This window comes from Mus caroli, chromosome 7 (assembly GCF_900094665.2).
Source record: "Mus caroli chromosome 7, CAROLI_EIJ_v1.1, whole genome shotgun sequence".
Taxonomy (NCBI): Eukaryota; Metazoa; Chordata; class Mammalia; order Rodentia; family Muridae; genus Mus; species Mus caroli.
In genome coordinates, this window is record NC_034576.1 from 94,981,105 (window position 1) to 94,995,746 (window position 14,642).

The 14,642-nt window shown below is 37.2% G+C and overlaps 1 protein-coding gene across 6 annotated transcripts in view; it reads left to right on the forward strand.

The window, feature by feature from the left end:
* Dlg2 (discs large MAGUK scaffold protein 2) overlaps positions 1 to 14,642 on the forward strand; it is a 1,891,758-nt gene that overhangs the window by 1,438,831 nt on the left and 438,285 nt on the right. For all 6 annotated transcript variants that reach the window (XM_029479404.1, XM_021169155.2, XM_021169152.2 and 3 more), the window contains one exon: positions 1,837 to 1,975. In XM_029479404.1, coding sequence (XP_029335264.1) covers positions 1,837 to 1,975 — 139 coding nt within the window. The remainder of the gene's footprint in view (positions 1 to 1,836; positions 1,976 to 14,642) is intronic.

Sequence of the window (14,642 nt, forward strand, 5' to 3'; positions counted from 1 at the left end):
GCCTGTCCCAGAAGCTGTCTGCCTCTGTGGTCCTCACTCTCACCTGTGCAGACTAAGTTCGGCGGAGCCCTGGAGCCCAGTGATATGTTTTTTAAACACAGTGACTATGATAGTATTAGAACAATGCTCCAGATGATATGGAATATGAATTGTCGAATGCCATTCTATCCCTTGTCCTAGATTATATCTATATAGCAGAGTAAAATACAGATGCTGGCAAAACAAGCCACAGTTGTAACCTTCTCTACAGGAGAACATTGGCCCCTGGCATGATAAATCTCCATTTTCAGTCATCATCATAACTTGTATCTTTAGCTGAGTTTGTTATACTCTATAGAATAAAGAAAATAATCAGTCATTGTGTCTGTAGCAGTGGGTGACACAGAACTCCTAGGGCAACAACGTGAATCACGATTCTGGGGACTGCACCAAATTCACTAATTAAGCCTCATGCCCTCTTCTGTCTTCTGGAACTAAATTTAGAAAGAATTTACTTTTTTATGTAAGTCTAATAGATATTTTTGTTGACATAAGTTAGCTTGCTGGATTTGAAACTTTGAGAGTTCAGTTGTGGGTGGGTACACCCGGGATGCCTCCAGGGCCCATTATTAATTAATACCATCACCTTAAGCAAGTCTTTAAATCTTTCTTAGATTTAGATACTTCTCTTGAGGAAAACTTAAAACTGAATAACCTTAACTAAAGGTCCATTACCTAAGCTATTACTTTTTGAAATAATGGTCTCAAATGTCTTACCCTCCAAATGGCCTTTTTTTTTTCCTTTCCCAAAGGAGGCCCTAAGCTGAGATAAGCCTTACCTTAGCTAAGATAGAATGAGTTTTGACTTTCAGAGACTTTTGAACCTGATAAATTTAGAGGAGTCAGATTTGAGGATCTACAAGCCACTTTGTAAGGCCAAATAAATGCAGTGGAAGAGACTTTTTTTAAAGGCAGGACATAAAACTTTCTAATCAATTAAAGTAATTTAACATGTGCACCATGCATTGTAAAGTAAGATGTGAGATGCAGAAGAAATACAAGCCTCACCTTCTGTAGCATGGCTGAAGGGTGAGCTAACTGAAATGTGTTAATAGCAACACAATTTAGCAGAAATAAGAGGCTGTCAGGTAAATAAAAATAAATGTCCTTCAGAGATTCAGAGAAGGAAGGTTTCCAATCTATCTTTGAAAGAATGGAGAAATTTCATGCCTTCTCAATTTTACATTTGAGATGGGTAAGAGATATGAAATTGTATATACTCCATTCAGTTAAGCAGTGATTCAGATGCCAAAACCACAGGGTTTGTCTGAGGATCCAGAGCAAGGATCAGTGAGAAGGTACATTAGGGAAAAACAGAAGAAAAGATGCTTGAGATTGCAGACTTCCTCTGATTGAAGTACAGCATATTTATGGAGAACTATTTATAGGAAAATTTACTCCTTGGGAGCCTCTTGCTTTTTGATAATTTGATATTAATTATGTAAAGTGAATGTGAGTCCTGCAATTAGAAGCTAACATTTTTGTTTCAATAGAAAATTAATCATCGTTCTGAAAATGTATGGTGGTTGAATCTCTCTCTTCTTCTTCTTGTCACCTAATTATGCTAATTTGGTTTACAAATATAACTGTTATTACATCTTTTCAAGTGTAAAGTCATCAAGCACTCATATGTGGGAAATGTGAATGGACAGCATCTTACCCTTATTGAAGAACAAGAAAAAATGTTGGCATGAAGCAAAGCCTTTGTTTTTTAAGCTCATCCTCTGAACTGTAACACATCAAATCATCTGCATAAAAGGTTTGATTCCATTTCTTTTTCTTTCCCCAATCCCTTAGCTTATTCTCCACCGATGGAAAATCATCTACTGTCTGGTAACAATGGCACATTAGAATACAAAACTTCCCTGCCGCCCATCTCTCCAGGAAGGTACTCACCAATTCCAAAGCACATGCTGGTTGAAGATGACTACACCAGGTCAGATATGCTTCTGGCTTAATTGGGTTGATGATGCTTTCTAGGAGAAGAGCCACATTTGTAGACTATATCAGCTGTTGCTTAGCAGATAAACTAAATCTTCAAGCTTATTGTAGCTTTACTTTAAGTAAAAATCTTCCAATACTTGTAAATGTACATGTAATGGGATTTCCTGCTATATACTCACAAATTCCTTGTGGAGAAACAGTATCAACAATGCGTCTATCACAAAGTGATTGGCTACGATTTTCTCACATTTTGTCCCATTAGAGTTTTGCCAAAATTCTGTAGAGGAGCTTGCATTGCTTGGTGACAGATGATCCCAGCCAGGCTCAGAAAGAAAGGAGTAGCTTGCCAATGTTATCCATATGGTTGTGGGAGGTCAGAACTGAAGCGCTCTTCCTCTGACTCTACTTTCCTTGGTCTGCCTGTCAATAGTAACACATACTTAATGGAATTTGTGAGGGGCCCTCCCTCTAGTGCTAGAGCTATAGGGAAAAAGAAGAGAGGTGAATTTGGTTCCAAAGAGTTTCAAATTAATATACCATGCTAATTCCAAAAGGGAACACATCAAGAATCTCAGAGAACATGCCACATTACTAACACCACAGGTGACAGGACATGGGCACAGTACCCTAAACTGTCAAGTCTGTCAGGTCACAGAGAAAAACTTCATTTATTCAAATCACCATCAATAAGAATCCAACAAGTCGTGACCAATAAATAAATGAATTAGTTTATTTGTAGGTGAATAAGAAATGTATGGGTATTTTCTTTGTATTTTTAAACATTTTGTTCTAAAACCAGTATATGCATAATACACTTGGCGAAGGAGCAAAGCTATGGTTATGAACCAAAAATCTCCTCCAAAAGAGTGAGTTCTTCCAAACAGTGTAGTCCTTGGTGGGTTGACTGCTTTCCAGTGGAAGGCCACACATCCAAGAATATATGCAAAGCATAAATTAGCCTTGATGGGTGGTTTTAAAAAGGAAAATAATGTATTTTTAAAAGAAGACAAAGAGTGGATCTAGGGGGGATTAGGGGATTAGAGAAGCAGCAACTATGGTCAAAACACACTGTACAAAATACTCAAAGAATTGAAAATAAGACTTCCCTCAAATTCTCTTTCTAGAGTGACTTACTTTAAGATGACCAGTATAACAGCCTATAACAAAAATTTTAAACATATAGAAATGTATGCTTAGATACAATGGGGCTGGCCTTGACATTTTTTTAACCAATAATGTGATTAGGGAGCCAAGCAGAGATGACTCATGACTTTAATCCCTGCACTTAAGAGGCAGAGGCAGGAGAATCTCTGATTTAGAAGCCAACGTGATCTACAGAGTGAGTTTCAGGACAGCTAGGAGTACACAAAGAAGCCCTGTCTAAAAGGAGAGAGTAAAGACAGAGATTAAGTGTGTGCACGTGTGTGTGTGCATGTGCATAGGAGAATATGTGTGTGTGTGTGTGTGTGTGTGTGTGTGTGTGTGTATATATATATATATATATACATATTTGTATGTGTGTAAAATCTGTTATATATTTATATTCACAACAAATAGAGATGAATTACTTGGGTTTTATATCTTGTCTGTTTATTTGAAGTTATTTGTCAGTTTTGATGAAGTAGAGGCATCTTCATGCTGCCACGTGCTTCTTTGTCTCTTCTGTTCTTTGATAGGTATTTTTAAATGATCAAGCATTTCCTATTTATTTCACAATACCAGGTTGCTAATGTAGCTTGTTATATCTTTAGCCTGGGAACCAAGAGTTTGGAAGCTGAAAATGTACATTTGTGCAGACTCCTTCTTATGCTAAAATGTCTGAGCTCTGTGCTCTTAATTAAAATGAGGACTATGGCAAAGATAATCCTCGGGGTTCCATGAAGTATTTGTAAATATAGACACCGTTATGCTCCAAAGCAAAGATCTGTTTGCTCTCAGCCTGCCCCTAATATCAAATCTGGTTTTAATTTGAAATGTCATTTTATCTTACTAGGACCCATAATAAATTAACATTTGTTAAAGCCTCTTTATAATCCTGGCCACTTGCTAGCTGTTTAACATACCCTACTCAATTAATCCTATTAAATACAGAGAGGATGACTTCTATCACTACTTAGAGATGGAGAAATTAAGCTTCACTCAGAGAGTTTATGGTTGCATAGCTTTTAAGTAGGAAAAAAAGAGAGGCAGTTTTACAAACCTAAGTAGAAAGAAGCATTTAGGTTTTCTCTTTAATATAAAAATGAAAATCAAATTAAATAAATTCTTCTCATCAGAGAAACGCTTAGCAGAAAAGGATCTGTGAGTTCTGCTGAGCTATAAAGTTGACCAGTCAGGTGAGCCCTATCTCTAGCTCTGGCTATCTGTGGCCATGGTTAATCCCTTAACAACTTCACACTTCAGTTTCTTCATCTCTGCAAGGGAAGAGGAATTGAGTCTATCTCAGGGGGTTGTATGATTAAATGAGAAAATAAAACAAGCAACCTAGATTCGTGTGCAACCTGTAATAAATTCATGGTAGATATTATCTATATAGAGTGCCTTATACTTACTATAATTTCTAACCAACTTTAGAGTCATACAAAATGTTCTTGCAGATAGATAATCTCTGTGGAGTATAGTTGTCCCACAGTATGTAAGCCTCGTCTTACTTCTTTCTTCAACTCCTTTTATGTTCCCATGCAAGATATTCTTGCTAATAATTACACAAAAATCTTCTGAATGGCTGGTACCAGCAAAAAATGTAAAGAAAATTCTATCAGCTCATACCTATGCACACTTCCTCTTGTCACTGGGTCAGCATTGCTGTGCCCTGCCTCATATTCCCCCTGCTGTAAGCTTTCTATGGACTAAAAATACTTGCTGAAACACAGATTCAGTATTTCATTCATTATATTCAATATTTCCTACTAGACCATGGGCACTAGAAATCTAAAACTTTTAAATTGAATTTAAAAATTATGTAAAGCAGTGCCTATTCCCCCTGTTCCTGGAGAATTTTCCAAAAAGGCAACACTATTAGTTGTTTCATAACCTTGAGGTTATATACTCCGGTGTTAAAGTTTCCTTCTTTTATTAAATAATTATCATAATTAATAGCAGTTATTATGCCCTTGCCTAGAAAAGAAAAATTTGGGAGTTTTGTGTCAGTTCTTATCCTTTTTAAATGCCAAAGATCTTTTGGATAAAAATTTTTAAGATTCATTTAATTTTTTACATGTCTATGCATGCTTACCACTTGTGTGTAGATGTCTGCTGAGGTAAGCAGAAGTTGTAGAATCCCCTTGAACTAGAGTTACAGAAGGTAATAAATCCACATGATGTGGATGCTAAAACCTAAACTCAGAAGCAAGTGCTCTTAACTGGCAAGCCATCGCTCCAGTCCTGAACTGAAGTCCTGAATCCAGCAGAATTCAATCACTGCTGTATTATATCGAGCATTATCAGACCCCTGATGCCACAGGAGGCCGTCAGGAAACATTTATAAGTAACTCTGTGGTTTGTATAGATGCCACAGCAACAGCCATAACATCAAATGAAATTTTAAATAGGACGTGACCATGAGTCTGAACTTAAAAATATATAAGTATTAGTCATAATTTGAAAATCAGACAGTTGCAGTATGTAGATAGCTTGTAAAGATTTAAAGAGGAATATAAACTAAAACTACATTTATATACACATATGTATCTGGGCTATATGATTTCTGTGTGATAATCTTGATGTTACAAATAACAACAAAAACAACAAAAACTAAAAGAAATTAAGAAAATGCCTTATTGTCATACAACAAGAATCAGAGTAAGAATTTTAATCAACCTGCCCTTAAAATTCTCCTCCTCACATCTACACCTTTCCACTCAGAGATGATTTTGTGGCTTGTAGTCTTGGCCCCGCCATTCAACACCTACACAATTGTTCAAGTCACTTAGTCTCTGTAAGTCTTGAATTCCTTGCCTCTAGATTTGGGGTAAATGATCTTTTTATTTCCTCAAGCACTATTAGGTTTTTAATATAATAATAAATAAAGAATATTATGTTTATTTTTAGAAGATTACATGTATTTGATACCACCTTTGAGCTGTAAACTATATTTGAGGACTTGCTACATTCATTTAAAGTAACAAATCAAGGATTCAGTCTCTAGTGGTGAGAGTTTAGCAAGCAGAGAAGCATTTCTATAAAAGGAGAATCCTTTAACTACCTCTCAAGTCCCATCAAGCTGGAAACATCTGATTACAGGTGCCTCATATACTCCTCAGTCTGACGTAAGGAGCATTGCTCTAGTGCTCTGATCTATACTCCCTCTGCTTTGGGTAGATAGTAAACATTTTTAAGCAATTTTGACTAGCATAATGCAACCATGACTTAGTCTATCTCTTTCTTATTAGATTCAGAAATTGGTTTTTATCCACCAATTCATAGCAAGGAAAGGTAAATAAAGCAGTCTTGCATGAAAATGCCTTGCTAGAAAGCCACTGAGATCCTATAGAGTATATTCAGTGTGATGAAGAAATCTAGTTGTCAGCTGCATAAGATAGCTCACTGTTGTAATCCAAGTACCTGGGAGACTGAAGCAAGAGGCTTGCCATGAGTTTGAGGCCAGCCTGGACCACAATGTGAGACTTTGTCTCAAAAAAAAAAAAAAAGAAAAATTTGAAAAACAGTGGTGCTTGTGTGGTTTGTGACTCTGAGTTCCAAACTGTCAGAATTGGAAGGATCATAATCTAATCTGCAGCCACAAAATGGAAGAGGAGCCCATGCCTAAAATAATTTGTTGGCTTCCTCTGGTCCTCTGCTTATAAACAGTAGAGCCAGATTTAGAAATGATATTGTTGAGCGTTGACTCAATGTTCATTCTGTTTCTCTAATCTGATATATACTCTTTGGAGAATGAAGGATCAGGAAGAATTTAAACAATCTATACTCAATCAAACATCACCTATAAATCATGAAGACATTACAGGTTATCATTCTTCCTACATGCCACCACTTCTTTGCTCATACACAGGAGTGTGAACTACATTAGTTCACCAACCTGATCAGTCGCTTGAGGGTAGACAAATGAACCTTTAACACTAAATAGAAACAAAAATAAAAGGATGCAAAATGAGCATAATGAAAAAGAAGAATAACTGGAGAGTTCTCCAGGGTAGTGAATAACAGCCTGGTATGGGTAGCTGGTGTGCCACCTGGGACGATGGGGAGTCCTGACCTATGCTGCCAATGCAGGCCATGTCTGAGTCTCTGTCTCTGTAGTACAGGGTCTGTTACCATGAAAAGCCAGGTGGACACCCCTGGTCTGGGCTGTTACCCAGGAACATGTTGATACCTGAGAGCTGTGTACAATTGACCCCACCACGCACCTGGGCATCCTGGGAGAGCTGGCACTGGGAATGTGAGAGCAAGAGAATTGATCCTACCCCTCAACAGCTACAGTACTCCAGAGAGAGGACCCTCACATGAGTTGTTAGTGAGCAAGCCCTGAGGATACATACATGGGAGAGCTGGCCCTACCACATGTCTCCCATGTAGTGGCATGGATGAAAGAGAGATACCCTCCTCCATCCTTGCCCCTTACCACCTGTGGCAAAGGGGTCACCACCTGGCCCTGGGGTCATGAGTGCTGTGCACCTCAGCAGCAATAGCACTCAGCAGAACAGGCTTGAACCTCACTTGAGTAACACAGCAGAACTGGCCCTGGAAGTGGGGGTTGTGGGTAATCCAGACCTGGGGGCATGAGTATGGGAAAACCAGTCTTTACTCTTGTCTGCTGTGCAGTGGCATTAGCGACAGAGAGTTGGGGAGGGATGCTCTCCCCTCCCCCTTTGCCCTCATCACCCAAGACAAGTGGAAGAGTTGGCCCCCACGAGATCATGAGAGCAGAAGAGCTGGCTCTGTCCTCAGAAGTACAGTAGATATGGCCCTTGATGTGGGGGTTGCAGGTGAGTCAGTCCTAAATGAAGAGTCAGTCCTGCTCATCTGCTGTGTAATGTTGTGGACAAGGGAAGGATGCCCTCCACCCCTCTCTCATCCATTGCCCCTCCATGGAAGGCAGAAGGGCTGGCCCTGGATCATGAGAGTGGGAAAACTGGCCATATCCCTAACTGTCTGCCACACTCTGGAAAGCAGGCCATGAACCTTGCCTGAGCAGCTGGAAAAGCTGGACCAGGTTATGGGGGTAGCTGGTGAACCAGCTAGACGGGCAAAGAGTGGGAAAGCCAGTGGGCTGACCAGCTCAGATACCCTTAAGGTCCTGTTTCAGGGCTTTGAATTGCCCCATCTAAACAGCAATCCCATAGATGCTAGAATGCATAAAGGAGCCAGTCGTACACATCCAAAACTACAGGATCTCCATGACACAGGGTAACAACACCATATCCCAGAAGGGTTTCAATGAGATTCTAGTATTGGTAGAGCAGCAAAAGCCAAATCAATGAGCCAGTGCAATGAACATTTGCAAGAAAAGAAGTGTGGACAGGAGAGTATATAAAACTATGACAAACTACACTTTCCACAAAGGGATTTTTTTTTCTCTCTCTATTGGGTGAAAAGGTTTCTCCTTTATTAAAGGAGCAGTGTAGCACTTCCTACCTCGTTTTATTTGACAGTAAATTGTGTTCTTATGTGTGATGGGCTGGAAAAGAAGTAAACACTTGATTGGACTAGCTGTTATTAATACTATTAAAAAATAAGGTTTTGAAGATGAACTTTCTCACAAATAAAACTTCTTATTAAACATCTCCCAACTACTTACTGAAATATAGTCAGCCATATGATACAGCTGCTCAAGCCAAGCATAACGTCTGTGTGCTTCTTCAGTTTACTTGGGTTGTAGCACACATTGCAACATTTTATTGCGAGAAACCATATAATCTGATAGCTTTATTGAGAATGTTTATTTTTATAACTGCAAGGAACATCTAATGCTACCTTAACTGAAAATATATAAAGTTGAAGTCAGTGGAGCCAAGCATGGTATAAAAAGTCTCTCCACTTGACCTCTTCAGCTAAATGCAACTGTGCTTTAGATAATTTGTGAGGTTTTACTTCTCTTTCTTGGTTTTTGATAGGAGCGGAAAACTAACACCAAGCAGGATTGCTCTGTTAAAATTCTGCAAAGCATGAGTAGGTTCCTCATAAATTTTATAAAGTCTCATTATAAAATGTCATCAAATTAAGGATTCATAAGCAGATGCTTCCAAGTTACCCGTTCTGTTCTGTGTTTCTTGCTTGATTTCTCCAACAGGGAGCCTGCTGCTGTAAGCCTCTTTGGAGTGAAGTATTATAATGCAAAAGACGGAATGGGTTAACCCTTGCTACAGAAAGAGAATAGAGTATTAAGTAAAAGCTGCAATGGGAGTTCTCTATTGATGAGGACTTCATATATCCATTAAAGATTGACTTACACAAGCCCAGAGATGTGATTCATAGAGTGAGACAGTTAGAAACAGAGAATATTAATGGGGAAGTTGGAAAATCTTAATTAAATGGAAACATCCAAAAAACATATTGGAAGCATGTTAAGTTTTTGTTTGCTGTCAGTGACATTAATTCAATGTCAGCAAAAAATGAAATTTATAAGGAATATTTTACAGACACATAGAGATCCTTCATAGATATTCATCATTTTCTCTGCCCACAACAAACAACATTGTTCCTACTGTTTTATGAAAAATTGTTATTATACATTTGTAGTTATGTTATTGATGTAAAATTCAAATTATTAATCCAATGCTGTGGTCCTTTGTGGCACAGTGAGTTCATCATCACCCTTTCAGGCTGAATGATGTAGTTAAAAAGATAGACTAAGGACAGACAATGAGGAATTCTGTAGGGATCAATATAAAAGACATCAACCACTGGTTCATAGTTGTTCCTTGTACTGCAAGTCAATTACTATCAGTAATGCAATGAGTAGCTTGCTTTCAGCCCTTGTCTTTGTGTTTTGAAACAGGTAACATGCTATTACTTAGGGCACCTGGCCATAATCTATTCCTCTAGGAGTTTGCTCTAATTATCATATAATGCTGAGAAGATAATAGACATAGAAATTGTCTAATTCCTAATTGCACCCATGTATATACTTTGATAGTTGAGTTATCAGTGAGAGTATTGTCATCCATGGGTGGCTTCTGCCATCACCTTGATCCGTATATGCCATAATGATACTAATACCATTATTAATCATTTTCATCATTATTGTTATTGAAATTATTCACTGTTAATGAACACCTTAACAAACAAAAGAAAATTGTAGTTTCTCAATGTAACATTCCTAATATATAGTCTCACTTTACTGCAGACTTAACAAATTTTATAAATTCGGGGTGGGGGGTTATATAATTAACTTTTTGTTTTGAGAGGATGTCAGTAAGATAGAAAATGAGTTAAATTATAACTGAATAAAGATAATTTTTAAAATATTACTTTTCCATTGTTCCCAATTATTATTTGTAGTGCTCACCCCTAAAACCATTTTCTGATTACCTATCAGCTTGCTTTATGTCACATTTGAATTTCTGATTTTTAATTTATTTTTTTATTATAAAATAATGTGCATTTCTATAAACGTCATAAAATTAACAAAACAGAAAGAATAACGAAGTATTTTTTCTACTAGAGGAAGATAGTCAGAAATTCAAATCATTGATAATATTTCATTAGCTATATAATAAGTATTTATTATATGCAGTTGAATTATAATTTACTCAGTGGAATTTCTATTAGATACTAGATTTCTCATAGCTTTATTATTTATAATAATTCTAGCACAGTTTTGCTAACTCCCTCACTTTCTATTTGTTTAAATTAGATGTCTATATCTTCATTGCCTAATCAGCTTCTTACTTGATTTCCTCTTAGAGTTTTAAACAGTAAATATTTACAATAGCAGACTTGTTATTTGTCTTTATCCTGCCTCTTCATAGTCTTTGCTTTTACAGTAAATGATATTTTCCAATTTTTCTCTTGCCACACACTCTGTGGTCAACCTCCTCTCCATTTTCCTTTCACATTCTTCACACCATTAATTAACCAGCCAACTCTTCAAAATACATGTACAGTGTTCTTGGTTTTCTAAGGACAGCACACTAGGTAAAAATACAGCATTTATTACCTGATTATTGTAGAAGTCTCCAAATAGTTTTTCTTTCTAACTCTTTTAGTCATATTGCATCATGTATCAATGTTTAATATAAGTCAGGCAATGTGGCTGAAACTATTGGTAAATGAGAACTGATAGCAGCTTCAGTGATACACTTTGCAAATGAGTGGGCATGTTCCCACTGGCATAAAGGAGCAACCAAGATATGTATTGGAAACCTGAAAATTGAGAATTATCTTGTGTCCCTGTACAAAAGTGTTCTGTAAGACTAGCAGAACTTCTTTGTTTTATATATCAGCCCTGGTAAAAAGAAATGTTCTTGGAATATATTTAATACTTAGTAAATATATATATTGTAAATATAATAGAATTACATATGGAACAGTATTAGACTCTTTAGTATACTGACAGATTGCTTGTTTGGTTGGTTGGTTTTTGCTTGTTTTTTCACCCAGCTGTGTATGGGAATGTTTTTCTTCATATTCTTTTTATTTTTTCACTCCCGATTTTATTCCCCTCCCGCTACACCCTCTGACTGTCCCACATCCCATACCTCCTCCCTGCCCCCTGTACTCATGAGGATATTCCCACCTTATCCCTACCTCCACCCCACCGGACCTCTAAACTCCCTGGGGCCTCCAGTCTCTTGAGAGTTTGGTGCATCTTCTCTGACTGAACCCAGAGCCAGAAGTCTTCTACTGTACATGTGTTGGGGGCCTCATATCAACTGGTGTATGCTGACTGGTTGGTGATCCAGCGTCTGAGAGATCTGTCTGAGAGATCTCGGGGGTTCAGATTAATTGAGACTGCTGGTCCTCCTACAGGGTCGCCCTCCAACTTGGCTTCTTCCAGCTTTTCCCTAATTCAACCACAGGGGTCAGCAGCTTCTGTCCATTGGTTGGGTACAAATATCTGCATCTGACTCTTTAAGCTGCTTATTGGGTAATGATAGGTCCCTTTTTGTGAGCACTCCATAGCCTCAGTAATAGTGTCAGGCCTTGGGACCTCACCTTGAGCTGGATCCCACTTTGGGCCTGTTGCTTGACGTTCTTTTCCTCAGGTCTCCATTTCCATCCTTGCAATTCTTTCAGACAATTAAGGTCAGAGTTTTGACTGTGGGATAGCAACCTTATTCCTCATTTGATGCCCTGTCTTTCTGCTGGAGGTAGGCTCTACAAGTTCCCTTTCCCCACTGTAGTTTTCTTGATATTCTTGTCATTAAAATTAAATACATATCTTTTAATTTTAGTGATTTTATTTGTATTTTTTAAAGAGTGAAATTTCAAAACCATCCCTATCTCACACTTCCTCCTCCTTAATTCCTGACCTACCTCCTCCTACCCACTATTCTGTCTTACTTGTTGTTTTGACCACTGAGTCCACTGAGCCTGTATGTCAATAGGTGTAGAGCCATCTGGATCGTGGAAGTGATAGAGATTGAAAATACCAGTAAGAAATAATTAATACAACTGAGTTCTTATGACAGCTTACCCAGAGTCCAGAGTGTAAGGGAAGTCAAAAACATAAAATTATACACAAAGATATGAGGAAGAGGTTCTTCAATTCATCCTCTGGCACCAATACTGGCTTGTGTTTTTTTTTTCCTCTTAGCTTTATTATACCATCTAAAATAAAGTTCTCCATGTAAGAAAGACATTACCTCACAGCCACAAGTTACATATTCTCTAAAAACAATCACCAAAAATATATTCTTCAAAAACAGATTATAATCATTACATAAAAGGAAATGATAACAGGATTATTGCTTAGGCATTCTTCCTCTAAAACTCATACCTAACTACACATTTCCCATCTGTCTTTCTCTCCATAACCTCATCCTGGCCCCATAGCAATAATTCTTTTGTCACTGATTGACAAAGTTTTATCAAGCCAGTCTATAGTAGCAAGTTTTTTCCAATACTTAGTTGATGACAATTGGTATTTATCCAGAAACAAATCGTCATCTCTCTTAGGTATTATTTTTGAAGTCTTGTTTAGCTAAACTGGCTAATCACATATTTGGGACTAGAATACAGCCTGTTATATGCTGATATTATTTAAAAACCTTATAAAATTTATAAGAATGTATGGTTATATTTATATGATGTTTTTTAAGATTTATTTATTTTATGAGCATGAGACTTTATTTCCATGTATTTCTGCATGACAAAAAAAGGACATCAGACCAGAGAGGGCATCAGATCCCATTACAAATTGTTGTGAGCCATTTGTCTAATATATTGGGAATTGAACTCAGTATCTCTAGAAGACCAGCAGTGCTCTTTACTGCTGAGCCATCTCTCCAACCCTTATATAATATTTACAATGTGCTTCAAAGTACACTGTTTAAGTAGCATCATAACTCAAGAAGGCAACTGTAGTAGTTAACTCTTTACACCAATACTCACTAACTCATGTGGACTCCACTGTGAGTGATGGCTGCTACAAGAGTGTGTAAAACATGACAGGTTAAATGGTTTAGGCAGAATATCTGATAATTACTTTTAAAAATACAATTTATTAAAAATATAATATTTTCTGTGAATCTCTTTAAAAGGACATTATTGAATAGATCACCAAAGTCTTAAATAAGTTTTTAAACTTCCAGTGTTTCCAGCCATATAATTATTTCTTTGGAGGAAGTAAGACAAATAGAACGAAATACCATACCTTTAACACTAGGTAGACGTAGGGATGTACCGAGACTCTATAATCAATGGAGAATGAGAGGATTCTGGTCAAATATTCAAGTTCATTTATGCAAGATGAATAGGTATTCTGAATCTAATGTACATTATGGTAACTACAGATAACAGTAGGCATCATATGGTTATAATGTGTTTCAATACTCAATGGCTGTATAACATGAAGCTATGAGCCTTCTCTGCTTTCTCAACTGCACAGAAAGTCACTTTTTGTTTATGGTGGCATTGAAGAACAGGTCCCAGGATTAAGATAAATTGGTACCCAGCACTTATTTTCTTCTCCCTTACTTTTTCTTGCAGAGGCACTAATCCTTACCTCTCTTACTAATAATTTAAATAAACATTTACAACATAAAATTAAAAAGGGGAGAAGTAGGAAAAGAATCATTAAGTCTAGGCTTACTTATGGATTTATCACATACACTAATACATTAAATCTTAAAAAGCATATGAAAAAAGAATGGCTTATTAAGGCTCATTTGGTACCAGACATATTGATGTGTGAGCACATTGATCTGCCATCCCAGCTGCTCTGGCATGAACAGTTCTTCTCAACCATTTAAATGAAATAAAGGGGATGCTTCATTTTTGGTCAACACTAGGATTAGATGAACAACAATAAAATATGAAAATGTATCTTGAATAATTCATAATAACTGTTATCACATTCTAAATTTTTGCCCTGCCTCAAACCTAAAATATCCTATGTAGCCTTTAAATAAAATATTATTATTCTCATTTTTTAAGAAAACTGATGTGCTGAGACTGCATTAGTTAGGGAAGCAGAAACCGGCCTGAGTAGGACCACAGGCCTCATCCGGCTGGATCAGCGCCGGGGTAGCGGGAGC